Here is a 27,414-nt window from a genome sequence, read left to right on the forward strand (position 1 = left end):
TCATCTCCACACTTCCCTGTTCCTTCACTTGTTCATAGTTAAATTCTCAGTGAATCTCTTGGGTCCTTTCCTGTCACAACCCTGCAGAATCCACTTGGCTCCACACCACTCTGTCGTGACTCCAGCTCTAAGCTCCGGTCTCACATCCAGCCAAGCTCAGCAGGTCTCAGCCCCCTCCCGCTGCCTCTGTCCTTCCTCATCAGACACAGAGCTATGGGACTGCCCCTTGTCCTGGGGCTGCCATTGCAGGTCCACGTCTTCTATCCATCCTTCACAGTGTCTTTCACAGTCATCCCTTTTCCTCGGTCCCAGAACAGAGCATCTGGGCTTGACTCCCCAGGGGCAGCTCCTGACCTTCCTCTGCAGGAGCCATGTGCGGCCTTAGGCACCAGGTCACGGTTCTCTGTTTTGGCCCGGTGTCCCCTCTTGGCATAAGAAGTGAAGTAGATTACTCCAAAGCTCCTTCCGGTATCCACTTCTGCAGTCTGTGCCTGGACAGAGCCAGCAACCTAAACATGCTTGAAAGTGAACCAACTTGTCCCTCACTGCCACCTGTCTCCTTCTCCAGATTAACATTCCTGAAGCCCCACGTCCTAGGTGCCTCTCTCTGCATTAGCTCCTAGCCATCACGACTGTCCTGTGCAACAGGGTGATTGCAAATTAGTAACCAAACATGGACTCTTTTGAGAGTGAAAGGGGACACAACTAAAAATGAAGCTTAGATAATGGCCATAAACCAAGACTGTCGGCAAACCAGGCCGTTTGGTTAGTCTAGTTTTGAGTCAAGTCCAAAACCCCTCACCCAGTTAAATGGCTCTGCCTTGCCTGCCAGGCTCCAGTGCTTGGCCCAGATGCCCCCTCTTCCCCCGGAACTGTCTCATCTTTAAAACTATGGGAGGGAAATTGTCAGAAAGACTGGTCTCTCAGTGCCAGTCTACAGCTGAACAATCATTTTCCAAATCAAATAGAATTGATCAACGTCCTTCTTTGATCCTCAGGGAGTTTTTCACACACCTGACAGCCACCATGTCCAGCTTATGTGGACCACAGCCCCCGCAAGGGTGCTTCTGGGGAAGAACTTTTCTGAGGCCAACACCGGCTGGGCTTCCCACCTCCCTTAGAAATGCAAGCAGGAGGTTTGGGATGGGGAGGTGACCCTTCCTGATGAAGGCTGCTCCCTGGACAGGAGACAAGAGCTAGTTGAAGGAGCTTTGGCTGATCTGTTTGAACTGGGGCAGGACAGAGAAACCAGGGTTGGCTCAGAGCTAGGCTTTTGCACTCCAATGACACTGAGTGAGTACCCAGAACATTCCCCGCGCTGCCGTCTCAGTACGGCCTGAAGCCTCTGGCTGGAGACCCCATGTGGTAGGACCCGGTATCGTAGCCCTTCTACTACAGAAACAGTATCAAGAACCAAGCTGCCTATATCAAAACAAGTAGCACCATCTTGAATCTCTGCCCCCCAAACCTCTGACCTTGGCAGGGTGGTGCCTGCGGCAGGGGTGATGGGATTCCGGTGCGTTCTAGTGGAATGCTGGCACAAGGGCGGCTGTCTGGGGCATAGTTGGAGGACACACGCAGAGCAGTTCTGGTGTCTGCTGTCTGACAGCTGGCCCGTGCAGGGCCCATCAGAGTGGCGGCCAGAATGGCCAGGTGACGAGGCCCAGGTGGAGGGGTGCTGTAGACGTTCCCCACGAGGTCTCCGATAATGAGTGATCAGGGCTGGAGTGCTGCCACGTGTAATGCTGCCCCCAGCATGGGGGATTCTGGGCAGATGGGCATGGCGGGGTGCCCGGCCACGCTCTCCCAGGTCCCCTTACCTCTAGTTTGGCCAGATCAAGCCCTTTCTCTGTCTAGTGATATTCTAGGGAATCGGACACACTTGAGTCCCTCTTGAAACCAAGAGCCCTCAGTGAACAATGTGACACAGCCCCTCAGTCTTCCAAGTTTACAAAACACAAGAGATGCCTCTTCCCAGAAGCAGGCATCTTCTCCCAGCCAAGTGGAATCCTGGCCTTTTTGAATGAGGGTTTCCACAAGAAAAAACCCGGCTTTACCCTCCATGGGAATGGTTGAGTTTGAGGAGAAAGAGAATTTCTCACATGACCGCTTCACTGATTCATCACCCCTTAGAAAAACCCCACAGGCTAGTTGTCTAGTGTCCCTTAAACTGTCATTGTCACAAAGACTTCTCCACTGCTCCCACAGTCCTGCTCAGCGCCCATTCCCACCACATAGCTGGGCCCCGGGAGCGCTGTTCTGTTTCAGAAGGGGCCCGCATACCCTTGCAGGGTCTTCCCTGCTTTTGTGCTTTAATGGAGGCCTCAGCTCCTTCAGTCTGATCTGTGCTCGCCACACAACCCGGCTCCAAAGCAGGGCATTGCAGGGGACTGTCCCTGCCTCGTGAGCGGCTGGCAGTGGCAGTTTGAGCTCGTCAAGTGGGCGAGGTGGGGTTTTTCCCTCTTTCCTGCATTCTAACTGCTCTTTCTTCTTTTTCTCGACCTGTGTAGGTGGTAGCTAGTTTAAGCACCAAAGCTAGCAGCCAATACTTAGTTATAAGCACCTCCTGTCAAGTTCAAGGAGGACTGTGATCTGTCATGTCCCCTTTCTGCAAGTGTCTCTTTCATACCCACCATGCCCATGTGGCCCCTTGCCTTGCCTTTGAGCTTATCCTGGGCCCCTGAGCAACAGGCAGGAGCTGATATCCTGTGTGTGCACCACACATGCCCGCAGCCACCACCCAGCCATGTGGGTCTGGTCATGGGATCAGCCTCCCACACAGAAGAAGAGGGTGCTCACTTGGGGTTTGACTGTATTTCCGAACCCAGTGCAGGATGAATAGTGTCACTCCTGTTGTGGATTCCGTTGGCCCAGATTGTGAAAGATGGTAGGGTCCATGATGTTCTTTTCTGGTTACCTACTTGGCTCCTTGCAAGCTAGAGCCACATGGAGAGAAGTGAGCGCATGGCTGACAATGTTCCTGAGATAAGTCATTTCATAAATGTTTACTGAATACTTATTATGTGCCAGGAAATATTTTTCTAGTACCTGGCTCACTTAAAGACTGTGTTTCTTCTTTTTTTTTCACTTAATAAGGGAAAAGAGGTACAAGTGGCATATAAATCAAGTTTCAGACCCAGTCTTTTAATAATAAATATTTTTCTCTTATACCTGTATCTCTGTGCCATTGAGACCCTGGATCCTCCCTCTCTTCATTCCTCACAAGTTCCACGTGTGTCAGGGTTCTGCGGGGTCATCTCAAACCAGTCCTCCAAAATTTCAGTGACAGTTATCCCTTCCAATGAAACTTTTATTTTGGAAAGGAATCTTGGGTGCATAGGACTAACTTTTTAAGTCAAAGGAATAAATATCTAATGGTAGAATTTCAGGCTCCATCATAAGTCAACAGAAGAGTTGTTTTGGTGTCTTTACATATCTGCCACAGTGCCTCTTCAGAAACATTGAAGAGTACTTACTATATGCCAGGTACTGTGCTAGGCACCAGGGTACTAATATCAATAACACCTGACCCTTACCTACAGGTAGCTTCCCAAATAATAGGTAAAACAGGTACTTCATTGTACCCCAATAAGTAAGCACATCAGAAAGGGCTAAGTGCTAGGAGGGAGGGAAGGTCGGTTGCTAACAGAGCACTCTTCTGGGGTGTCCAACTCAGCATGGGTTTAGAGCAGCCTTGCCGAGGAGGTAGCATTTGAACTAAGTCTCTTGTCTCTGCAGGAAATTAAGAATTAAAATTTCTGTGGGCTCCACTGTGCTTACTGGTGGGGTCAGTGTGAGAAGCTGTGTTCTGAAGTTTCCATTTATAGAGTGTTTCAGGTGCACTGATGCATGCCTTGAGAACTGGCTGCCAATGCAGGGACCCAGACAGCTGCCTCTCCATGGGAGGAGGTGCCCAGGAGCTCCCATTCTTGTTGTGCTGTGATACTTCCCCAGCCATCTTGAAGTTATCGGGTTCAATATTCCTTCTTTTAGCATGGAAGACTTCCCTGATCTAGAGGTTAATGTCAAAATCTCTAAGAAGGAACCCAGCAGAAGCCATTGTTAGCTAATAGTTGCTCTAGAATTGTTTTGAAAGCATGGTGTCTAGGCCAGAAGCCAGGGACAGAGAGTGAGAGGGGTGGTGGGGAATTAAGAATAGAAAGGCATGGGGATTTCTGCTCTGCTGAGCCCGCACTTCATCCATCTCCTTCAGAAAGCTCTCCTGCCAGGGGAACTGGAGCAGCGTCTTTCCAGGCCAAATGTCGTCAGGTGCAAGCACCACCTGTGCCTGGTCACCTAAGAGGAACAAACAATTACAAGGATGGATGACAGCATACATGAGACCATTACACACACTTTGCTGTTGACACTTCTTTATCAGCGTTGGAATGAATAACTAGGTGAAGAACTAGCAGGGGAACAGAAATACCGGTGTTCGGAAAAGCAGTGAGCTTCCCTGAGCACGGACAGCACACGCTCTGTGTCCCTGGCCCTGCAACCTGGCAGAGGACACGTGGAGTGCATCCCCTCCTGAACACTCTGCCCCCATTTCCTCCACGCACAGCTGTAGGGGGCAGATTTCACTTCAGGCTGTCCTAGAAGACAGGGTGGTGGGCAGGTGAGGAAGTTACTTGAGACAAATAAGAAAATCAGAAGGATTTGGTGAAAGCCACCTGTGAGAAACAGCAAAATTTGACCCTAAGGGGACTGAAGTTAGTCGGAGAAGAGAGCAGGGCCTGGCTTTCAAGATGCTAACGTGCCCAGGAGACTTTTCTTGAGTGACTTACCTAGAATTGGGGACATTCTATCAGGGGGTTTCAGTGACATGAATCCAGGCCACAGAAATGGCCAAAATCACCAAGTGGCTGAGGGATAACAGATTTCCCGGCACACAGCGAAAGGGATGTGAGCATTGAAGTCGTGTGGGAAGCCATGTTCAATGGGCCCAATCGAGGCAGCAGAGCTCAGCACTCACGTTCAGGAAGCTCCCCTGCCCGTGACCAACCACACCTGTGCCCAGATTGAAAACTGAAAATGTTTTTCCATTCTTTTACTTTAATCTATGTGTATATGGTTTTGTAGACAGCGTATAACTGGTTCATGTTTTTTAATCCAATCTTGCTTTAGTTGTTGCATTTAGAACATAAACAATATAATTATTGATATACTTAGACTTAAAACTGCCATTTTAATATTGTTTTCTGTTCCCTGTTTTTCATTTCTGTTTTTCTTGCCTTACTGTGAACTACTTGAGAATTTTTTACAATGTCATTTTTATCTGTAGCATTTTGAGGTGTGTCTCTCTGAATACTTTTTTTCATTAGTTGTTCTAGTAATACCTAGAAAAAATTATTCTGCAAATTTCAATCAAAAGAAAGCAAAAGTGGCTATACTAACATCAGATAAAATAGACATCAGAGCAAAGAAAATTACCAGGGGTGGAGGGAGACTTTACATAATGATAAAAAGGTCAATTCACCAAGGAGATATAGCATTGTTAAATATGTACACAGCAAATATCAGAAGCAGAAACTGATAGAACTGAAAATAAAAGCAAAAACAAATAGTTGGAGATCAACACCCCTCTTGCAACAAAGATAAAACAATTAGACAGAAAATCGGAATATGTAGAAACACTCAACCCCATCGACAAACAGGATTTAATAGACAGATAGAAGACATTTCAACCAATACAAGACTACATTATTTTCAAGTGCTCACAGAACATATACAAAGATATAGCATAACTTGGAACATAAAGAAAATCTCAAAAATTTCTAAAGTTTCAAAAGAAATTTAAAAATACATTGAACTAGATGAAAATGAAAATGCAATATGTCAAACGCATGGAACGGAGCTAAAACAGCACTGAGAGAATTTATAGCTCACCTGAAAAGGGGGAAAAGTCTTAAATCAATAACCAAAGCTACCACCTCAAGAGCTAAAAAAAAAATGAAGAGCATATAAACCCGAAGAAACCAAAAAGAAGGAAATAATAGAGACAAGAGCAAAGATCAATACAATTGCAAACAAAAAAAATAGAGAAAAACAATGAAGCAAAGAGTTGGATCTTTGGAAAGATCAATAAAATTGATAACCCTCTAACAAGACTAACAAAGACACAAATTACTAATATTAGGAATGAAACAGATGACATCAGTATGCACCCTGTAGACATCAAAATGATAATAAGGAAATACTAAGAACATTCTACACACAAATTTGGCAGCTCACATGAAATGGACCAATTCCTCAGAAACACAAATTACCCTACTCAATAGGAAATATGTAATTTAAATAGATATAGAACCACTAATGAAATTGAACTTGTAATTTTAAAATTCTGTAGGAAAGAGAAAATAGTTTTCCAGTGCTTAACAACAAAATACTTTTTCCCCCAGGTATCTGGAAAGACTATGGTTTCACTAATCACACTTTGGGAAATATTGGTATTAGGCATTTTTAAGAGACAGGAGATGGCAGTGGAGTAGGTAGATGTTCCATACACCTCCTCCCAGGACCAAACTGGAATTAAAACTAAAATATAGAACAATCACTCTGAATAACCAACTGAAGACTAGCTGAAGAGAAGTCTTATAACCAAGGATTTACAGAAGAAGCCACATTGAGACTGGTAGGAAGGATAGAGACGCAAAAAAGGCTGGCCCCAATCCCACATGCTGTGGCTGAGGTTCCAGAGGGATATCTCAATGGCAAAGGTTCTCCCTGAAGAGTGTGAGGTCTCAACCTTAGCCAGGCTCTCCAGCCTAGAGCACCAGAGCCAGGAAGAGGTGCCTGCATAATTATCTGGCTTGAAAAGCAGCAGGGTTTCTGTCCACTAGGGAGAGACAGGAGTCTGCTAGGGACACAAGAGTCCTTTTACAGGGCCAATGCACAAAATCTCATTTGTAGCTGTTCACCCTGAATGCTGGCAGAGGGAGAGCAGAGCAGACTATAGTCATGTGAGGAGAGATTGAGGTTTCTGGCTTTGGGGACAAAGTTGAAGGGACAGCTGCCAGGATACCTGAGCTGAGTTCTTCTCCTATATCACAGATACCGTCTTTCTTGGGTGGGACACTCTCCTCTTTATGGCAACAGCCTGAGGGAATGTAATACCCCCACCCTCTGGGCTCCTTGTTGCCCCACCCTGCAGAGCTTGCACCCTGTGGAGGAGTCAGCTGCCTGGGCCAGGGTGTAGAGGTCTGGGCAGACTTGGGGTGTCAATGACTGAGTTGTACGGTTGTGTGGTGGGAGCTCCTCCTCCCTCTTTCCCATGAACCTAACTGGTGCTCCCACCATGGAAGATCCCCTAACCCTTTTCTCCAGGCTCTTGGATGCTCCATCCTGCTGAGGTCTGGGCAGGATCTAGAACAGACTGAGTCATGTAGCCCTGGGGCAGGGACCACTCCCCCCACCCTCCCCAAAGCCTAACCAGCACTGACCCCTCATGGGATATCCACTAGCCCCACCCTCTCAATTGCCCATGGCCCCATCATGCTGAGATTAGACTCTGGGAAGAATCTGGGACAGGCTGAATTGTGTGGCTCTAGGACGAGTGACATTTTTCCCTCCCACTCCTGACCAATGCAGAGCTCTCTCTCCACACAGCCAAATCTTGGTCTGTTGGGGCCTGACAAACTCTACTGGCCTCACCCTGACAACTCCCTGGGACCTCACCATACCACAGAAGTGTGTGGGCACCCAGAAGATGGCAATCAGACTTCATGTATGCTGGGACATTTGCTGAGTAGACTCAGACTTAACACTGGCACTGAGTTTGAAGCTGTATTGATCTAGTTAACAACACTTGCCCCTACCTGGTGACTCCCTGAAAACCTACCTCATGCAACTCAAGTACCTCCAGAGGCTCTTTCAGTGACTGAGCTTAACAGGCAGCTGGCAGGTGGAGGCAGGCAGAGGCAGATCTTGAGGTTCCTTGAGAACTTTGCTGACCTGCCTCCAGGCCCAGTCCTAGTAAAAGCCAGCTCTGGTGCACAGCTTGTCCCTTCCCACATATGCCCAGGCTCAGCAGGAGCAGCCCCAGACAGTAGATCGCCCTATAACTCCAAACAGATTGTCCAGGGCAAATTACAAGCAGTGACTAACTTTGGTCTGCACCAGGGTCCCTCCCAAGAGTCCCCAGAACCAACACACCCAGAGACCAGCTTCAGACAACATCAGAACAGGATCCAATTAGCTTCATAAGTGGCATATCCAAAGGGAGATCTTGTCAGGCACCAGACCCTTCTGAGGAAAATTCCACACTGTATGGATAGCACCTGCACAGAAGTTCATACACTGTGGTCAAGGTTGATCCTCAAAGTCAGCATGTGGTTGACCCCATGCATGAATGGGCCAATAGCAACCAAGGCTCAATTACAATAGGAGGACCCACATGACCCACACAGGGGACATTCTTAGACCAACTCAGCTTAGGTGATCAAGGACACTACGCCACTGAGTCCCACAGGACACCTCCTGCATAAGGCTACCTTACTAAGACTGGGAGTCATAGCAGATCTACCCAATACATAGAAACAAACACAAAGAGCCAGCCAAAATTGGGAGACAAAGAAACATGGCCCAAATGAAAACACAGGAGATATCTCTGGAAAAAGAGCTAAATGAAATTGAGACTAGCAATTTATCAGATGCAGAGTACAAAAAAAATGGTTATAAGAATGCTTAAGGAACTTCATGAGAACTACAATAGTGTGAAAAGAACATAGAAATCATAAAAAAAACAAATGAAGAATACATATTATATCTAAAATGAAGAATATACTGGAAGGAATGAAGAGTAGGTTGGATGAAACAGAGGATCAAATCAGCAATTTAGAAGACAAGGTGGCAGAAAACACTTGCTCAGAGAAGCAAAAACAAAAAAAAATTAAAATGAAGAGAGTTTAACAGACCTTTGGGACCAGATGAAATGTACTAACATCTGTATCATAGGGGTACCAATAGGAGAAGAGGGAGAGCAAGGGAGTGAGAATGTATTTGAAGAAATAATGACTGAAAACCCCCCTAACCTGGTGAAGGAAAAAACACACAAGTTGAGGAAGAACAGAAAATCCCAAACAAGATGAACCCAAAGAGGCCCACACCAAGACATATCATAATTAAACTACAAAAGGTTAAAGACAAGAGAGAATCTTAAAAGCAGCAAGAGAAAGACAGTTACCCACAAGGGCACTCCCATAAGACTATCAACCAATTTCTCAACAGAAATTTTGCAGGCCAGAAGGGATTGGCATGAAAATTAAAAGTGATGAAAACCAAGGACCTACAACCAACACTATTTTACCCAGCAAGGCTATCGTTTAAAATTGAAGGAGAAAAAAAGAACTTCCCAGAGAAGAAAAAGCTAATGGGAAGCTTTACCACCAAACCAGTATTACAAAAAATGTTAAAGGGCCTTTTTAAGAAGGAGGAGGAGGAGGAAGAGGAGAAAACAGAGTAACATAGTTAAAAGAATAAAGTGGCTATAAATATGTACCTATCAATAGTCACTTTAAATGTAAATGGCTCAGGTGCTCCAATCGAACGACATAGGGCAACTAAATGAATAAGAAAACGAGATCTGTATATACACTGTCTCTAAGAGACCCACCTCAGAACGAATGATGCACACAAACTAAAAGTAAAAGGATGGAAAAAGATACTTCATGCAAATGGAAACTTTAAAAAAACTGGAGGAGTGGTACTTAGATAAAATAGACTTTAAATCAAAGGCTATAACAAGAGACAAGGAAGGACACTACCTGATGATAAAGGGAGCAGTCCAACAAGAGGATGTAAACATTTATGCACCCGACATTTAAAAAGCACAAGATTATATCAATTGGTACAGAAAAAGCATTTGACAAAATTTACACCGGTTTGTGTAACAAGACAAATAGGATGAGAGTGGAATTTCCTCAATTTGATAATGAGCATCCACAAAAATCCTATAGATAATATACACAGTGGCGAAGGAATGAATGGTTTCCCCGTAATAGCAGAAATAAGGCAGGAATATTGTTCACACCATTCTCATGCAACACAATGGTATAAGTTCTACACACTACAATCAGGCAAGAAATGAAAATAAAAGACATATCTTTTCAGATCAGAAAGGAAGAAATAAGACAATCCCTATTTATAGATGGCATGATTATCTATTTAGAAAATCTCAAGGAATCTACAAAACAAACATCAAACTAACAAACAAAAATCATTCCTAGAACTAAGAAATGAGTACAGCAAGGTCACAGGATATATGGTCAACATACAAAAAATTGATCGAATTTCTATATAGTAACAATGAATACCTGAACAGAAAAAAAAATTTTTTAATTAATACCCTGTATGATTTCCCCCCAAATAAGAAATGCTTAGTTATACTTCTAACAAAACATATGTATAACTTGTATGCTTAAAACTACAAAATGCTACTCCTTAACAAAATACTATCAAAGCTCAATTCAGCAGCATATTAAAAGGATTATACACCATGACTAAGTAGGATTTTCTGCTGTAATGCAAGGATAGTTCAACAAACAAAAGTTGATCAATGTAATACACCACGTTAACAGAACAGAGGGGAAAAATACACATGATCATCTCAACTGATACAGAAAAAGCATTTGACAAAAGTCAGCACCATTTTATGGTAAAAGAAAACACTCAGCAAAGTAGGAATAGAAGAAAATCACATCAATATAATAAATGTCATGTATGAGAAGTCCACAACTAATATCATACTCACTGGTGAAAGACTGAAGGTCTTCTTTTATCTGAAACAACACAAGGATGCTCTCTTTCACCACTTCTGTTCAACATGGTATTAGAAGTTTTAGCCATAGCAATAATACAAGAAAAAAAAAGCATCCAAATTGGAGAGAAGTAAAATGATCTCTCTTCTCAGATATGACCTGACATAGAATACTCTAAAGATCACACACACACATACACACACACACACACAGGGTAAGAACTAATAAACCAATTCAGCCAAGTTACAGGATACAAATATCAACCTGCAGAAATCAGTTGCAACTCTAAACACTAACAATGAACAATACTAAAAGGAATTTAAGAAAACAATTCCATTTATAATAGCATCAAAAACCATAATAATAGAATACTTAGGAATACACTTAACAAAGGAGGTGGAAGACTTGTACACTGAAAACTATACAATGTTGCTGAAAAGAAATTAAAAGGGACAAATAAATGAAAAAATCTGTTTTCATGGAATAAAAAAATAATAATTTTAAGATGTCAATATTGCCTAAAGCAATCTATAGATTCAGTGCTATCCCTTTCAAATACCATTTTTTTCCAGAAATAAGGGCAAATACTATATGAATCCACTATATGAAGTACCTAGAATAGTCAAATTCACATAGATAGAAAGTAGAACAGAGGGTACCAGGGACCTGGAGGAGGGGAGAATGAGGAGTCACTTAATGGGTAGAGTTTCAGTTTTGCAAGATGAAGAAAGTTCTGGAGATGGGTGTTGGTGATGGTTGCAAAGCTAAGGACAGATAGGAAATTGGGAGTGGAAGGAAGTTAGGATCAATTCTGGGTTAAAATAAGTCAGAGAGAAGCACCTAGCAGAAAGCATCCCCACAGGTTGCCTAACCTGTCTGCATAAAGTAAAGGAATGGTTCAGAGCCAGTCTACATAGTGTATTGTGTAAGGAAGGAATAACCTCGTCTTCTTGCAAAGCTGTGCTCCCTGAGCGTCCCCCTCCCAGAGGGCATGGTAGGGCCACTGCCCTGCCTCACTACAAGATTGGGGGTTGCCAGAGTATGGCCATCACAGGAAAGCTTGGGTTCTGCAGCCAAGTGCAGGCCCCAAATAGCAGGGAAAGCATTTCCCTGTCAGTATAGCCTCAGCTTTCAGAAGCAGCTGAGTTCTGGTCTCCTCACTGCACAGCTGCATTCAGCAGGTTAATAAAAGGTGTCTCACAGTTACCTTCTCCAGCTTTCCCTTCTGTCTCCATTTGACTTGTTCAGTTTTCGTTTTCTGCAGATGAATTTTCTGCACGTTTTATATCCTGATATTTGAATATCGGTATGTTTAGACTTTTCTAATGAGGCATAAAACAGGATACACCTTGGGTCTGGCTGTCCATCTCCTGTCTCTGCCCCCTGCCGTGCCCTCCACGTTTGATTCACCATGACACCAGCATAAGGTCCACCATCACTTCACTGTGATTCTCAGCCCCCATGGAGAGAAGCTGGTTCCTCTGCCACAGAACGTGGGGTGGACGCCTCAGTGTCCAAACACTCAGAACACAAAGGTCCCCTCATCCTCACCCTCTTCTCCCAGGGCACTCTGAGCTACCAGAAAGATCCAGCTGCCATATCTGTCACCTTGCTTGAGAAGTGAGGCTTTTAAGCCTCAAAAAATATTGAGCAGGCTGGACTTAAAAAAAATTAATTAACATTGCAGGCCATTTGGAAGGAAGGTCTGATCTGAACAACTTCCTTGAGGGAACAAAGAAAAGGGCACTAAAGTTGACTCCTTCTCCCATTTCCAGTTAAATGTAAATAACGGGTCCTTACCTATGGAAGGTGATGAGCTCACACCTGGAGCTGGTATCATGGAGGACACTGGGCAGGTGAACTATATGCATTAGAGATGGATGTCATTCCAGTCTGGTCCATTTTTCATCAGTTTCTTATTGTAAGGAATGCCCTTAGAAATTGCAAAGCCAATACTTTTTGCTAATGCTGGAAGAATTTCCTTACTAAGAGAAGGTGCCACTGCCCATCAATTTTACCAGGCAGCAATGCAGATCCCAAAAGGCTAAAGTCTGAGGCAGAAGGCAGAGCACTTTATCACAGTGAGAGAACTGGGTTGTTGCTGGGGAAGCTGTTCTGATATCATGCTGCTATTACTGTGCATTAATAAGCTTTGTTCATCTTCTCTGACACTAGAGGTCCAACTTGGTCCTTTAGCTTCAGCTTCTTGCTTATTATGCAGTCTGGGCCACAGATCTAGGCTGCCTACTTGTCATAAATCACTGGCAACCTCTATTTTTTTTTTCTGTTCTTGGTCCCAGTGGGATTATGCCCCCGGGAGCCTGAGATCTCTGAGCTCTTCAGTCCCACAAATGCACAGTGAGCCCTGATGCTGGCTGGGCACTGCAGAAATTCCAGGATGCACAAGCCACAGGTCCTGCCTTCCTGGTCACATTGTGGTGAGGGAGAAGGTCATGTGGATAGATAATTACGCCAGGAGGCAGAATGTGTAACAGAGGGGAATGCACGCTGCCATGAGAAGCCAGGAAGGTAAGGGGCCACTTTCAGTGGGAGGAGATGAGGGACAAGAGTTCAATAGTGGAAACTATTAGCGGATGTAGCCATTTCAGCTTGGGGTTTGCATTAATCAAAGAGGAGGAGACTGTACATAGAAAGATGATACACATTATTTATTATACAGCAAAATGATCTTATTTAGGGGCATATAGTTTTATGAATATTAACACATTGATAGAATTCTGTAATTACCATTATAATCAAGATGCAGAATGATTTGACCATCCTACAATAATCCCTTACGGTGTGGCTTTATAATCATCCTTTCCCTCTTCCAATAACCTCTGGTAACCAATGACTTGTTCATCACTATAGCTTTGTCTTTTTGAGTAGGTTACATGAATGGAATCGTACAATTTATAATCTTTGGATATTGGCTTTATTCACTCAGCATGTCTCTAAGACTCAGCCAAGTTCATGCACAAGCCAACAGTTGCTCTCTTCCATTGCTAAGTAGGACTTCATGGTATGGATGTACCATCACATCCATTCGTGATGTACCATCCATGTGCAGGACATTTGGGTTGTTTTCAGTTTTTGCTGATTTTGGGTAGAGCTGCCATAAATATTCATGTACGGGTTATTGTATTATGTAAACACAAGTTTTCTTTCTCTAGGGCAGAGTTTCTCAATCTTGGCACTGTTGACATTTGGGGCCAGATCCTTCTTTACTTAATGAGGGCCGCCCTGTGCTTTGTAGGGTGTTTTGAGAAATATCCCTGGCCTCTATTTACTAGATGCCCATAGAATTCTCCCAGTTATGACAGACAAAATGTCTGCAGACAATGCCAAATACCTGTTGGGGGACAAAACTCATCCACAGCTGAGAACCACTGCTTTCGGGTAAATACCTAGGAGTGAATTTCCCAGGTCATGTGGTAAATGCATGTTTAACTTTTTAAGAAACGTCACATTCTCAGTGTGTTAGATCCAGCTGTCAGCATCCTCGCCAACACTTGATGTGACCAGTATTTTTCATTTTTTGCCATTCCAAGAGGGACATAGGAGTATCTCATTGTGGTTTTAATTTATACTTCCCTAATGGCTAGTGACATCGAAAATCTTTTCACGTGCTTTTTTGCCATCTGGCTATCTTCTTTAGTGTAGTCTGTTAAAATCTTTTGCCCATTTTAAACCTGTGTGAGCCTGGGTAAAGCCAGCAGTTGGGAGCAAAGCCTGGGAGTGGCACCTGCAGTGAGGGGCTTGTTAGGAGCCCCATGGGGCCCAGTGGGCTTGGGCCTGAGTCAGATGGACTGGACTGGAGGTTGGATGACCACCTGTCACAGGTGTTAGAGATGGGATTTGTGCTGGCTATCCTCTCTTTGCCTCTCCAGTTCTACTCTCCGCCCTCTCCATCCTGCTCTGGGTCCAGGAGGTTGACCCATGCAACTTGGATCAGTAGAATCCTTGCCCTCTGGATCTAGTTTGGTTCTGAACAGAAGCTAGCTGAATCTCCAGCTAGCGATTGCAGAGAGGGAGGAGAAGGAGGTGGCGATATCCCTGCCCCTGCCTGCCTTCCTGTGGAATCACCTTAGGATGTCTGTGTTTCTAGGCTGAAGGTCACAACTCCCTTTAAGGTGTCCCTGTCTACATAGCTCCCTCTTCCAGGATCCAGAAACTACTCCCTGACCTCATTTCAAACCTACCGCTGCACAGCCGAGAGCTCTGGGGCACTGCACTATACTGGTGGCTCTCCTACATCTTTATAAATTAAGTATTAAACTTTTCTTAAATCATCCTAATGTGAATGTGTCATCTGTTTCTTAGTTGAACATTGGCTGACACAGGGTTCTGGATTGAATAAGAAGATGAACTAGACTATGTCTTTTAAAAAAGGCTTACTTATACTCCTGTGGCTGTGGGTTTATTATCACTGATCTTTATCTTTGTATACCCAAGAGGAATGAGGATTAACTCTACACCTAGGGATCTGCAATAAATATTTGTGGAGTGATATGAAGTTCACTTAGAGACATGTGATTCAGTTTGACCACATAATCTATACAATTTTTTATTTTTATAAGAATTCATGTTTTCAGAATGTACTGCAGTAGTTTTCAGTTGCTCTCACTGTGTCTGTAGGTCAACTAACATCTTTATTGCTGTTACATAAAAGAGCCAAAGGAAGCTTACACCCGCCAAGCAGCTAGTGCCCAGAACCTGGGTAAGTTCCTGAAAGAGCGATAATTAGCCTTAAATATGTTTCATAGACAAGCTGCTAAGCCATACTATGACCTTTTCTGGGATGACTGAAGAGTTGAAATAGTATCTTCATAATGAAGCTCAGGAAAAGAAGAACCTGTATTGTCTACATGACTGCAAACTGCATGATTTCTGAGTCTGATGGCCCACAGAAGATGCAGGGTCTTCTGCTGTGACAGTCGTCTCCATGTGACTCTGAATAGGAAGGCTTTGTTGCTCTTGCTTGGATTGACTTAGAGAGTATCTTACTTCTAAAGAGTCGTTCTCTTTTAGAGATACACAGGGAAATGCTCATGGTGAAATGATGTCACTGAGCTTTGCTTCACAATAATACAGAAAGGAGGGGACAGGTGGGAGTGGAGACATGGAGGCACATTATGCTGTTCTTTCTGCTTCTGTGACTTGGGAATTATGGAATATTAACAGCTAAATGAATAGTTCATTTCAAAGTTACTTGTTAAAAAAATGTATAGCATTACTCAAATATCAGCAGTTGGCTTTTGTTTTAAATGTTTAAAGTGTTTTTTTTTTCCCCTTTATCTACTAATCTTTCTTTTTTTTTTTTATTGTTATTCAATTACAGTTGTATGCCTTTTCTCCCCATCCCTCCACCCCACCCCAGGTGAACCCACCTCCCTCCCCCCTCTCCACCCTCCCCCTTGGTTTTGTCCATGTGTCCTTTATAGTAGTTCCTGTAATCCCCTCTACCCACTGTCCCCGCCCCCACCCCCCACCCCCCGCCCTGGCTATTGTTAGATTGTTCTTAACTTCAATGTCTCTGGTTATATTTTGTTTGCTTTTTTCTTCTATTGTTTATGTTCCAGTTAAAGGTGAGATCATATGGTATTTGTCCCTCAAAATGTTTAAAGTGTTTTTTAAAAAAGATAAATAAGCAGAGAAATTACTGCTTTCAATTCAAACACTACTTGATAAGTTTAATTAATGTATGCCCAAATAAACATTTCTCTTCAGAGATTTCAAAATCTCTCCATACATTTTGAGTGAAATGGGACAAAGAAAAAAGACACTATTGAAAATCACAATGATGATGTTTATTTCACAAAATAAATTTAAAGAAATTTTTATTGAAAAACATAAGAATCATATCCAAATTTTAGTTTCCCATCTGCTTTGGTATTGAAATCAACATTCAGAATATAAAATATTTTACTTTGAAGTTTAGTCCTTGGGTCTACAACAGTTTTCCATATAAAAAATAGAAAAATCAAATTAGCTATAATTGTCTTATCTGTTGACTAACCAAAGGACGTGTAAAAGCCATCAGTAATGTGTGAAGAGACCGAAGCCATCAAGCAAATAGTCATTCATAGACACATGTATTCTACTGGAAATAGAGTTTAAGCTCTAAAGGACCGTCTGCTGTCATTGTACTATGTTATCTGAACAGCCCTCCAATACGCAGGTGCTGTTACTCACTTAACTGAAGTACTGCTCTCCCAGGAAGTTGACGCCACCGTACCAGGACTTAGCAGCTTTTATTTTTCAACACGACTACACCATTTTTAAAAAGTCTGCATTTCTCAGAATTGTGTGCTTTAGTCTTTTTATAAAATAGTATCTGGGGATTGCTAATAGCATTACATTAATATTTAAAATTTTTTTAAAAAAACAGTTACTTGTTGATACAGAAACACTCATGTATTACTGCTTGAGGTCACTGATGTCGGGGAGGAGTTCTGAGTGTGGGTTTCAGAAATGCAATGGGAAAACCATACTGAAACGAAAAGTAAAATGAGTGATGCTATTTTTGTGAAAGTCTATGAAAATTTGATCAAAACATTCTCAAATGTTTGCTCTCCTCAACTCACAAAACTATAAATGAACATTCTGAATAATTTCATCTTTCACTGAGAAGGGAAGCAAACAGAAATATCAATTTGTTTTAACTTACCTTATGAGTGGGCTTTGCTTCTAAATAAGCTGGGGTGGGGGAGAACTAGGTGAGTTTATAGATGAAACAAGACTGGCCATGAGTTAATATTTGTTGAGTTGGGGGAATGGTGAAATCAGAGCTGGTTATGCTATTCTTTCTACTTTAATTTTTCCATAGAATGGTTTTAAAAAAATAAAACATATTCTGCATGTTCAAAAGGTTACCATTTTAATTAAGGAAGTATTAATTTTTATGATTGTATGAAATGTAACAATATACTATTTCTCTTTCCCCTCCTTAGATTCTGCATTTCCTAACATGCTGCTATTTGTTCGGTTTTCTCCTCTTCTCCCACCCTTAGTTTAGCCTGTCTTATGGGACCAAGCTGTTGTTCCAGGAGTGAGCCTGGCACCTAGAACACAAACATTCGACTGCCACAGTGGGCACAAGGTTTAAGAGTCAAGGTAAGCGTCCCTGGTGTGCAGAAGAAACCCTTTGTGGATCAGCTGTCAGCTCTCTGCTTTCTTAGAAAACAACCCCGCCAATCTTTTATCAGTTTCCACTCATGGGTTTTTGTGCCTCTGGGACTTCATATATGTGTTTTCACTGCCTACCACGATCATGTTACACTTCAGAGTTTAAGTGACAAGGAAATGATTCACTGTGCGCGAACTTTCTGACATGAGAAGGAGAGGAGGGAATCGAAAATGTTTTCCTTGTCTTGGCTGAAAAAAAAATGTATTAAGTAAGTTTCATTTTCCGACTTCTTACCAAAACCTATTAACTCATTCTTCATAATAAAAAAAAATACCTATGGTATTTTTATGTCAGTGGCAGTAACAGGAGCTCAATAAGACAAAAGAGCACCTGACAATGAAGGCAGATCCAGTGAGTCACCACACAGAGTGCGTCTCTAAAAGAAAAAGACTATAAAATGGCACAATCATCTATAGAGGGCTTTCTGAGGACCTCCCCTCTCGCAGGCTCTATTAGGGGCTGACACACAAACAGGTGTGTATGCTCAGCCACCGCATTCGAGGGAGTTCATTACATCTGGGGACACAAAGCTGACTTAAAAAAACACAAATAGCTTTGCCTGGTGTGGCTCAGTGGATTGAGCATGGGCTGCGAACCAAAGGGTCGCTGGTTCAATTCCCAGTCAGGGCACATGCCTGGGTTGTAGGCCAGATCCACAGAAGGGGGTGCATGAGAGGCAACCATATATTGATGTTTCTTTCCCTTTCTTTCTCCCTCCCTTCTCCTCAATCTAAAAATAAACAAAATCTTTAAAAAAACCACAAATAACAATACGTGGGAACAGAGACTTTCTGATGAACTGGGCTTCGAGAATTAACTCATAGGACAGACATCACTTAGGAGTGAATGTCATTCTTGTGCTAGACCTTTAAGAGGGAACAATTCAATGTGGAGGTGGTGGGTCAGCTGAGGAGGGGGTAGTGCAACTGAGCCTTCTGGCAGGGTTGATAACACCACCAAAATCATAGAAATGGGAGTGTATAGGACAGACACGTTAAGAAGCTGAAGTGTCAAGTGATAGAAAAACCTGGAGAAGTCCACAGGAGCTAGACAACTGTGGGCCCTGAATAACCTTGAAGAGTCTTTCTCCTTTTCAGGAGAACAGAGATTATGAAGAAAAAAGTATATATAAAGATGTCCCAGTTATCTATGCCAGGTAACAAATGACCACTTAAACTTAGTAGCTTAAATAATAGCCATTGATTATTTCTCGTGATTCTGTAGTCTGGACAGGGCTCAGCCAGATGGCTTTTTTGCTCCGTGTGGTGCCTGCAGGGGCTACATGCTGAGGATGGCTTCACTCTCATGGCCGTCACCGCAGCATGAACAGCTGAGGCCGCTGGGCCACGGTCTCTCTGTGTGGCCTTAGTGTGGGCTTCATCACAGCATGGTAGGCTCAGGGTGGCCGAATGTTTTTCCTGATGGCTGGCTCCCAAAGAGAAAGTGGGAGATGCCAGTCATCTCAAAGGCCAGTCCCAGAACTAATATAAATGACTTCAGCTGCATTCTGCCAGCCAGAGGAAATCACAAAGCTAGTGCAGACCTCAGGCTGGGGGAAGACCTTGCCTCTGAATGTGGAGAGTAGCGTGTATATCCAGGGAAGAAAAGAATTGCTGGCAGTGATCTTTCAAAACTACACTCCCCAAAGAAAATGCCCACTTTGGAAAGAGGAAACGAGAATAATTTTTAATATTAAAAAACAAAAACTGAATGTCCAGTAAAATAACAACTTTCACATAGGCATCAAAGTGCTTTTATATTCTTATAGTGCAACCTGCTTTCTGCACTTTTCATTTACTGGGTCCTCACAGCAGCCTTGGAGGTAAGCAGGGAGCAGCCAGCCACTTGGGAACAAGCTGTATCTGTGGGGCTAGACCTGGGTTGCTTGGGTCTATGAGACACCTCAAGGCCATCTCTGCTGCCAGCTGTGAGCATTCCCCCCCTCTGGGCTTTCTTACAGTTCCCAAAGGGAGAGGACAGTGGAGTTGACACAAACGCTTCTTTCTCACGTTCAGCACACTCCTTTGCAGGATTCTCAGGTTTCAGAAATATTATTAGCAGCTTCTCTTCACTAAAATGTCTGGGACCCTCAGTCCATTGGAAGCGCTAAGCAGAAGTGTGCTTATGAAGGAGCAAAAAGGGACTGGGGTGATCGATGTTACCAAAACTGATCCGGATGCTTCCACATGATAATTCTCCAATTTGCTGGTCCTTTCTTTAGGTGCATCTAATGTGCTGGTCAATTTGTCCCATACATTTTAATTCCCAGTTGTTAGGGTTTCTATTTTTTAAAATATTTTTTATCATTCATTACACTTGTTAGTTTCCTGTTCCCCAAAGATATAGTCAGTTTTGTGTTTTACTTCTTTATGCATTGAAGCATAGTTGTTTTATAGTCTATAGCCAATAATTCCAATATTTTCAGTCTTTATAGGTTTATTTTTGTCTGTTGCTTCTACTATGTGTCTAATGATCTTTTAATGTGTGCTAGTCATTGTTATTGAAAAATGATTTGTAAGATTTATATGAAGGCCAAATTGAAGGTACTTTCTTCTTTCCCTGGTAAGGCACCTGAAAGTACTCTTGGTTTGAGATCCACCTTAACCAAACTCAGGGCTTCAGGTTTCCTGGGAGACTCAGAGGGTTCAAATAAGGGCACTAATTTCTTTACCCTCCCCCACAGTTATAGCTCTTTGCCATTGAACTTATTGTCTATTAAACTTCTTGCCTAGTGCTGGCCCTGATTTTGACTATCTTCACTCCCTCCCTCACCCCAACCACTGTGAGGCTGTCAAAGTGAAAATTCAGATTTGCTGGAAATGGTAAATGCCTTCATGGCAAAAGCAATCTTGTTTATACGTCTTGGTTCCCATTTTCCTGTAACTTGTGACATTGTTGTTTTGTCAGATCACTGATATTTTGAAGACATTTTGAAAAATAACAGCCCCCTAGTATCAAAAATGGAAAGTTCCGTCACTGTAACCCCTTTTGACCCCACCACAACCCTTTGGGTGATTTTCACCATCCTCCCACACAGATGGGGAAAGTAAGACCCGGCATGACAAGTAACTTACCCAAAGTAGCACAGCTAGCAAAAGCCCGTATCTCTCTGATGCGAAACATGTTCACTTACTTTATTTGGATAAGAAGTATGCATCAGACAGCAAATAACAAGCCCACCCAGTGCCCAGTTCTTGGCTTCTCATACCATTTTCCAACAAAAGGAACCAGGTCCTTGGAGAAATGGCTGATTCTAGGGCTGGAACATCTTCTAGAGCCAGGAAATCAGTAAGTGCTCCAAACAGCAAACAAAATACGCACAGTCACAGGTCACGTCACAGGGACCCTGGAGGGAGCTAACTGAACGAGCTCCAAAAGCCAAAGTTTGAGCAACAAAATAAATAGCATAGTATTGGATTATAACCCAAAGCACAAAATAATTAAACACAAGTCCATATGATATAAGTAAATGATTAAACAGGCAAATAAGTGGGATAAAAGACATGAGTCTTCCTTACAGAAGAATTCCAAATAATATATGTAGATACTCCCCCTTTTAGGAGGTCAAGCTTAACTCTCCTTCCCTTGAGTGTGGGTTGGACTTAGTGACTTTCTTTTCTTTTAAATAATAAAGAATGGGAAGGGAAACAGTTACTTTGCAGTGAAGAAACCTAGTAGGACCCACCTTAACCAAGTGGTTAAGTTTACTGCATCAGTGGTAAGTCATGTTGACTGATGTGATGTGAGAAGAAGAGGGCTTCACTAGCCCAGTCCAAGTGCGGGGAAACTGTCAGACAAAACCAAATGGTGGGATGGGACTCTACGCAATACTTGGCCTCAAAATGTCAACAAATGAAAGACAAGGAGAGACTGAGAGACCATCAGAAAGCAGTCGAGACCAAGGAGACGTGATGACTAAATGCAGCGTGGTGTCCTGGCTTGAGCCCTAGAACAGGAAAAGGACATCAGTGGATAAACCGGGGAAATCCGAATAAAGTCTGCAGTTTGTTGACACAAATGGACCAGTGTAGCCCTCTTAGTTTTGACAACGGACCATAGTCATGGAAAATGTTAACATTAGGAGAAACTGGGAGAAAGGCAAAGGGGACTCTCTGTTGGAACTTTTTCGTAAATCTAAAAGTATTCCAAAATAAAAATTTTATTAAAAATGTCAGAATCAAGGAATAGCAATCAACCTAAAACAATTCTAGATAATAACATGTTTTAGAATACCTAGGAGTTATGCTGAAGCTCCGGTCTAATGATAATTAGCAACGTACATATTTATAATTAAAAAATCGCATTTCATTCTCATAAAGATCTTCAGGGTAAGGAAGACTGAGTGATCTCCATGAGTAAAAGTAAGAAACAGGGAAGCTATATGGCTGCCCAGGATTCCAGCTGAGCCACAAACCCAGACTGCTAATCACAGATGGATCAAGCAGGAGGCACCGTCCATTCGCAGCCCCACTTGTCTGCACGGGGCACCAGAGCACTGAAGACCTGGGTTCCAAAGCTTCACCGGGGCCCTCCTGACGTCCCACAGTGGGCAAATCCTCCAGAAGCAGCATGAGCACCCAGGGGTCTGTCCAACCTTGGCCCATGAGAGGGGAGTTGAGCTGGATTTTGTTTTCTTTTTAAATTCAAGCCAATCTCCTACAGCCGGTCCTTCTTGGCTGTGATACCTAACTCTTCTCTTTTGTCTGAACGTCGGTGTTGCCAGAGCGGGTCCACACTGATTACCCTGTGTAATCACCACAGGCACCCTTGAGTGTGCATCGCTGTTAGCCCACGTTGTCGAGTGGGAAGCTGCTGACTTAGTCAGTGGTGAAAGTGAGGCTCCTGGGCTCTGGTTCACCTCTGGTCTCCTGTAGTCTTCTGAACAGGGTGAGCTGACTCCACCTTCGTTTTAGGGCCTTGGCTCAAAGGTGGCCTAGTGGCAGTATCCCCCGGGGCTCCGTCATAACAAGGCTCCCAAGTAAAAGGTTTCTGTTCCCTTCCCATTAAGACTTTTGCAGGCTACGTGTAGAACAACTGTGCTCTTTGTTCTTGAGAAATTCAGCATCCAGGCATTATCCTGTTTCAGTCTTCATTAGCCTGGACGTTTGTATTTATTTGGCTTTAGATAATTATCAGCATTAAGGAGTAACAATCAGTTCAGGCTCATTTTAAGGAGGAAAGCCTTTCAAATAACCTAACAGTTAATAATTGTGTATCCCCACTAAAACCAATTACATTTTGCTTAACAAAAGACAAAAGAAAACTAAACAAAATTTCAGCCTCTTAAAATGGTGTGTTTTAATGCAAGTGAATATTTGGCTTTGAGTTCTCTACTGTACTTTACACCAGCCCTTAAAGTAAACTTAAGTTTTAGACAGAGCGGCCTCATTTTTCTCATTGGAGCGTTTGCTCCCTGAACTCCCAGGCACGCTGCCTGGCTCTGTCAGTGCCCACCGCCCTTGGACTGGCAGCTCTAGGCAACACAGGGAGAAGAAACAAATACACGTGGACGTGTGTGGTCAGCTCACACTAAGAAATCAACACAGGAGGATGCGTTTCAGTCTATGTGTCGAGAGAACCACAGCCCAGCTGTGGGTTGCAGATCAAAAAAGACCCTATTCGGTGTGGTGAAAATAATACTTAGCAAAATGTTGAATCAAGTTCTACTTCCTGCCCAGAACCCAAATAGTGGAACCACGTGCTCTGGCAGTTTATAAAGAACCTGAAGGGAGGTGAGGGAGGGCTGCATAACCCAGCAGCAGCTAGGGCACTCAGGCTCCACCTCCCACAGGTCATAGGGAATTGCCTCTAAGAATAACAGTGTTAAAAAGGAAAAACTCATTTAGGAAGACAAAATAAATATAGGTCATGACCATGTCCAAGTGATCGTGACATCACCCCAATATTTGATCATGTTACCCCCCTACCTGTTATCCCTTCATGCAAACATTGCCTCAAAGTCTTGTTTGGTGATTTTGTTTTGCTGAGGTCTTTGTTTCTGTTGGAACAGCAGGTGACTGGTGCCTCAGCCTTCTGAGTAACAACCCCCTGCCCCTGCCCATGCCTCCAAGACTGTTCATATTTGTGTGATGCCCAGGTTCACCAGCACAGCCCAAGTCCTGTTTGCACCCTGGCTGGCTAGAGGCCAGAGGAGCGGACCCAGCACCTCGTAGCCAGGTCCGCCCCACTGAAAGCAACCATCCCTTTTCTCCCTGCATGGGAGCTGCTCACGGCCCAGCTGGAGCAAGGAAGCCGTGGGAGCCTGCTGATGGCAAGTGCCCTTGGCACTTAGGCTGTACCTACTCAAACCTAAAGGAACCGCTAAGGTTAGAGTGTCAGTGCGGTCGATCAAATGGCGGTATCGCCGAGGGGAAACGGGCAAGTCCACTGGTGGACGGGTCGTGCGGGGAGTTCTGAGTAGACAGAGCCGCTGACACAGCGATTTGTTCTTAGGAAATGTGGTTTGCAGTGAGAATGCACAGGCCCCAAAAGCCAGGATGGTCCTTGGCTGCCTCAAATTTAGAGAATGGATTACACCCATTTACTGTTTTGAACTAACTGTAGAATACAAACGCCGTCATTGCTTTGTGGCAAAAGGGCCTGGGGTGGAAGAACACACACAGGAAAAGCTCAGGGGAGAGTTCCAGGCTGGGAAGATGGTGCTGGGGTGTGAGTCTTTCTTCTCTGCAAATCTTAACTTCAGGAGTGTACACCCTGTGCCTGTACCCAGGAAATTTCGAAACGGTACATGTGTCCTTCACTTCCTGCAAAGGCAGCCGTGGCTGTTTTCCACGCTGCAGGAAAGGTTCCTTTTTAATGGACACTCAGATATCCCAACCTGCTATTTCCCTTACCCCAAACCACCGGGATCGAGGCAGCTTAACAGATGTTCAGATGCTGGAGTCAAAGGCAACAAGAACTGAGGTTTTAAATACTCACTGGGAAATACGCACTGGATTGGGAAGAGGAGGTCAGGTTCCTCGGTCCCTTGGCCTCACCTTGCGCCCACAGACTCTTGTTTTTCTTTGTAAGGAATTGGCGAAAGACATCTGGCTCCCCACCCCCACCCCACCCACCCAGTAGGCTCACCTGACTTGGCGAAAGTTAAGTGGGGAGCTTGTGAGAACTTGGCGGTGTCCTGCAGGCCGTATGGGGAAGCTAGTGTGAGGCGCAAGCACAGGCACCCCCGACCAGGGTGAGAACCTCCCGCTGGGTCAGGGAGGCCTGGAGTGTTACTGAAATGAGATCACAATGGAGTGGTCACACAAAGAGCACAACTGAGTCAAATTTTAAAACCTTATTTGAAAGTACCCCCCAAACTGGCTCTAGCCTGGTTTTCCTTTGGTAGGAGCCCTGGTTCACCTCCAGGAGATGGCAGGGACCCACTAGAGTATGTTCACCTCCAGGAGACGGCAGGGACCGACTAGAATATGAGTGCAATATGGTCCACCTTCTCTTCCCTGAGCCAGAGACCCTCCAAGAGAGACAGGGCAACGTCAGTGTGGACGGATTGCTGCCCTTAGGAAAGGGGGGCTCTCTTTCCCTCCGCCTCCCCTTCTTCCCTGGCCCAAGCCTGCTCTCAGCCGCATACAATACACTGTTGAACCTAAAAATGCAGGGCATTCAAGTGAGGTTAAGAAAACACAAGTGGGACTTGGTTTCTTCAGTTTGGCCAGTAAAAGAGAACCTAAGGTCAGCACCCCTGCGGTGCTGGTCTCCGAGGGGCAGCCACCTGGCTGACCCTCAGGCTGTGCCGCACAGTGCAGCTTTGTGTGTCTGGGGAGTGCATGGGGGTCATTCTGTTTCCTTCACTCAAGGGTAACTTGTTACAACCTCAGGAGAGAGCGCCTGCTTCCCTGAGCTCTAGCCTCTGAGTTTTCTGGGCAGCTGCTCTATCACGGGCATCTTTTTCCACCAGAGTCGTGGGTTCATCCCCTTTCTCCGGGTACACGGTGGGAATTTCCCACTGGGGGGACATGTTCCTAAGAGTAGCTGTGTTGTACAAAAGAAGACCTTTCAGGTGGTGAAATTCAGCCGTGTTCAAGCAGACAGGGCAGACCCCAGTCATAGTTAAGGACGAGGCGGGTTTTCTCATGATTCCATAATAAAATTTAAATGAATTACTGAATTTGACACAGAAATGATCCCTCCTCTACCCATTTAAGTAGAAATTAATATGCAAGCTAGAAATGATTCTTTTCTAAAACAGAATGTGTTTGTAGTTGTTCTTCTTTTCTCTGATGGTAAGTCACCCTTTTCCTTTTCAGAAAAGCGGGTACACGTGCCGTGACGGCAGCCGCAGAGCTGCCGCACAACGCCGCACCCAGGGTTTCCCCAGGGGTACAGCGAGGGTGCACAGCTTCTGCTCGGCCACGGGGTTCCTCCCGTGGCTGTTTTATAGCCCACTCTTTCCCCTCCTCCACCTCCCCTTTGGTCCTTAGCAACCGCTAACCTGTTTTCCATGTCCATAGTTTTATCATTTCAAGAATGTTATATAAAGGGGATTATATTTAGGGATTGGCTCTTTCCACTCAGCATACTTTCTGGAGATTTATCCAGGTTGCTGCATCTGTAAGTGGTGTTTCTTTTTCGTTGCTGAGTAGTAGTCCATGGTATAAATGTCCTACAGTTTGTTTAACCATTCACTCATTGAAAGACATCTGGTTTTCTTTTAGTTTTTGATTATTAGGAATAAAGTTCTTATAGACACTCATGTACGGGCTTTGGTATCAATATAGGTTTTAATTTCTCTGGAGTAAATGGTCAGTAACACAGTCGCGGGGTTGGATGGCGCATACATGTTGATCTTTTTAAGAAATTGACAAACTATTTTTCAGAATGATGTAAAATTTTTATGCCATCAGTACTGTGGGAGTGATGTTCTCATCCTCATTAGCATTTGGTGGTGTCACTGTTTTTCTATTTTAGGTACTCCATAGGTGTGTGGTCATATTTCACTGTGGGTTTTGTTTGGGTCTCCCTGATGGCTCATGGCGTTGAACATTATTTCTGTATGTGTTTATGTATCTGTATGTCCTACTGGTAAAATGTCTGTTCACTTCTTTTTGTCCATGTTCTAATTGGATTGATTTTGTTTTCTCTCATCCCAGGACTTTATTTTCATTGCTTTTTTAGAGGGGGGGAGACATCGATTGATTGGTTGCTTTCTCGTACACACCCCGACCGGGGATTGAACCAGCAACCTGGGTATGTGCCCTGACCGAGAATCAAGCCCATGACCTTTCGGTCTTTGGGACAATGCCCTAACCAACTGAGCCACACCAGCCAGGGCAGGTTTTTTTTTTTTTTTTAATTGTTGAGTTTTTAGAGTTCTTTATATATTCTAGATACTAGTCCTTTGTCAGATACATAATTTGAAAATACTTCCACCCGCCCCCCACACACACCCCCAGGCTATAGCTTGTCCTCTTATCCTTTTAACATAGTCTTTTACAGAGTAACAGTTCT

General features: G+C 43.9%; 1 protein-coding gene across 1 annotated transcript in view; it reads left to right on the forward strand.

The window, feature by feature from the left end:
* Positions 1–27,414, forward strand: part of ACOXL (acyl-CoA oxidase like) — a 270,737-nt gene that overhangs the window by 232,337 nt on the left and 10,986 nt on the right. Inside the window, 1 exon segment of the mRNA XM_053924460.1 lies at positions 17,771–17,873. Coding sequence (XP_053780435.1) covers positions 17,771–17,873 — 103 coding nt within the window.

Source organism: Desmodus rotundus, chromosome 5 (genome assembly GCF_022682495.2).
Source record: "Desmodus rotundus isolate HL8 chromosome 5, HLdesRot8A.1, whole genome shotgun sequence".
In the NCBI taxonomy this organism is placed as follows: Eukaryota; Metazoa; Chordata; class Mammalia; order Chiroptera; family Phyllostomidae; genus Desmodus; species Desmodus rotundus.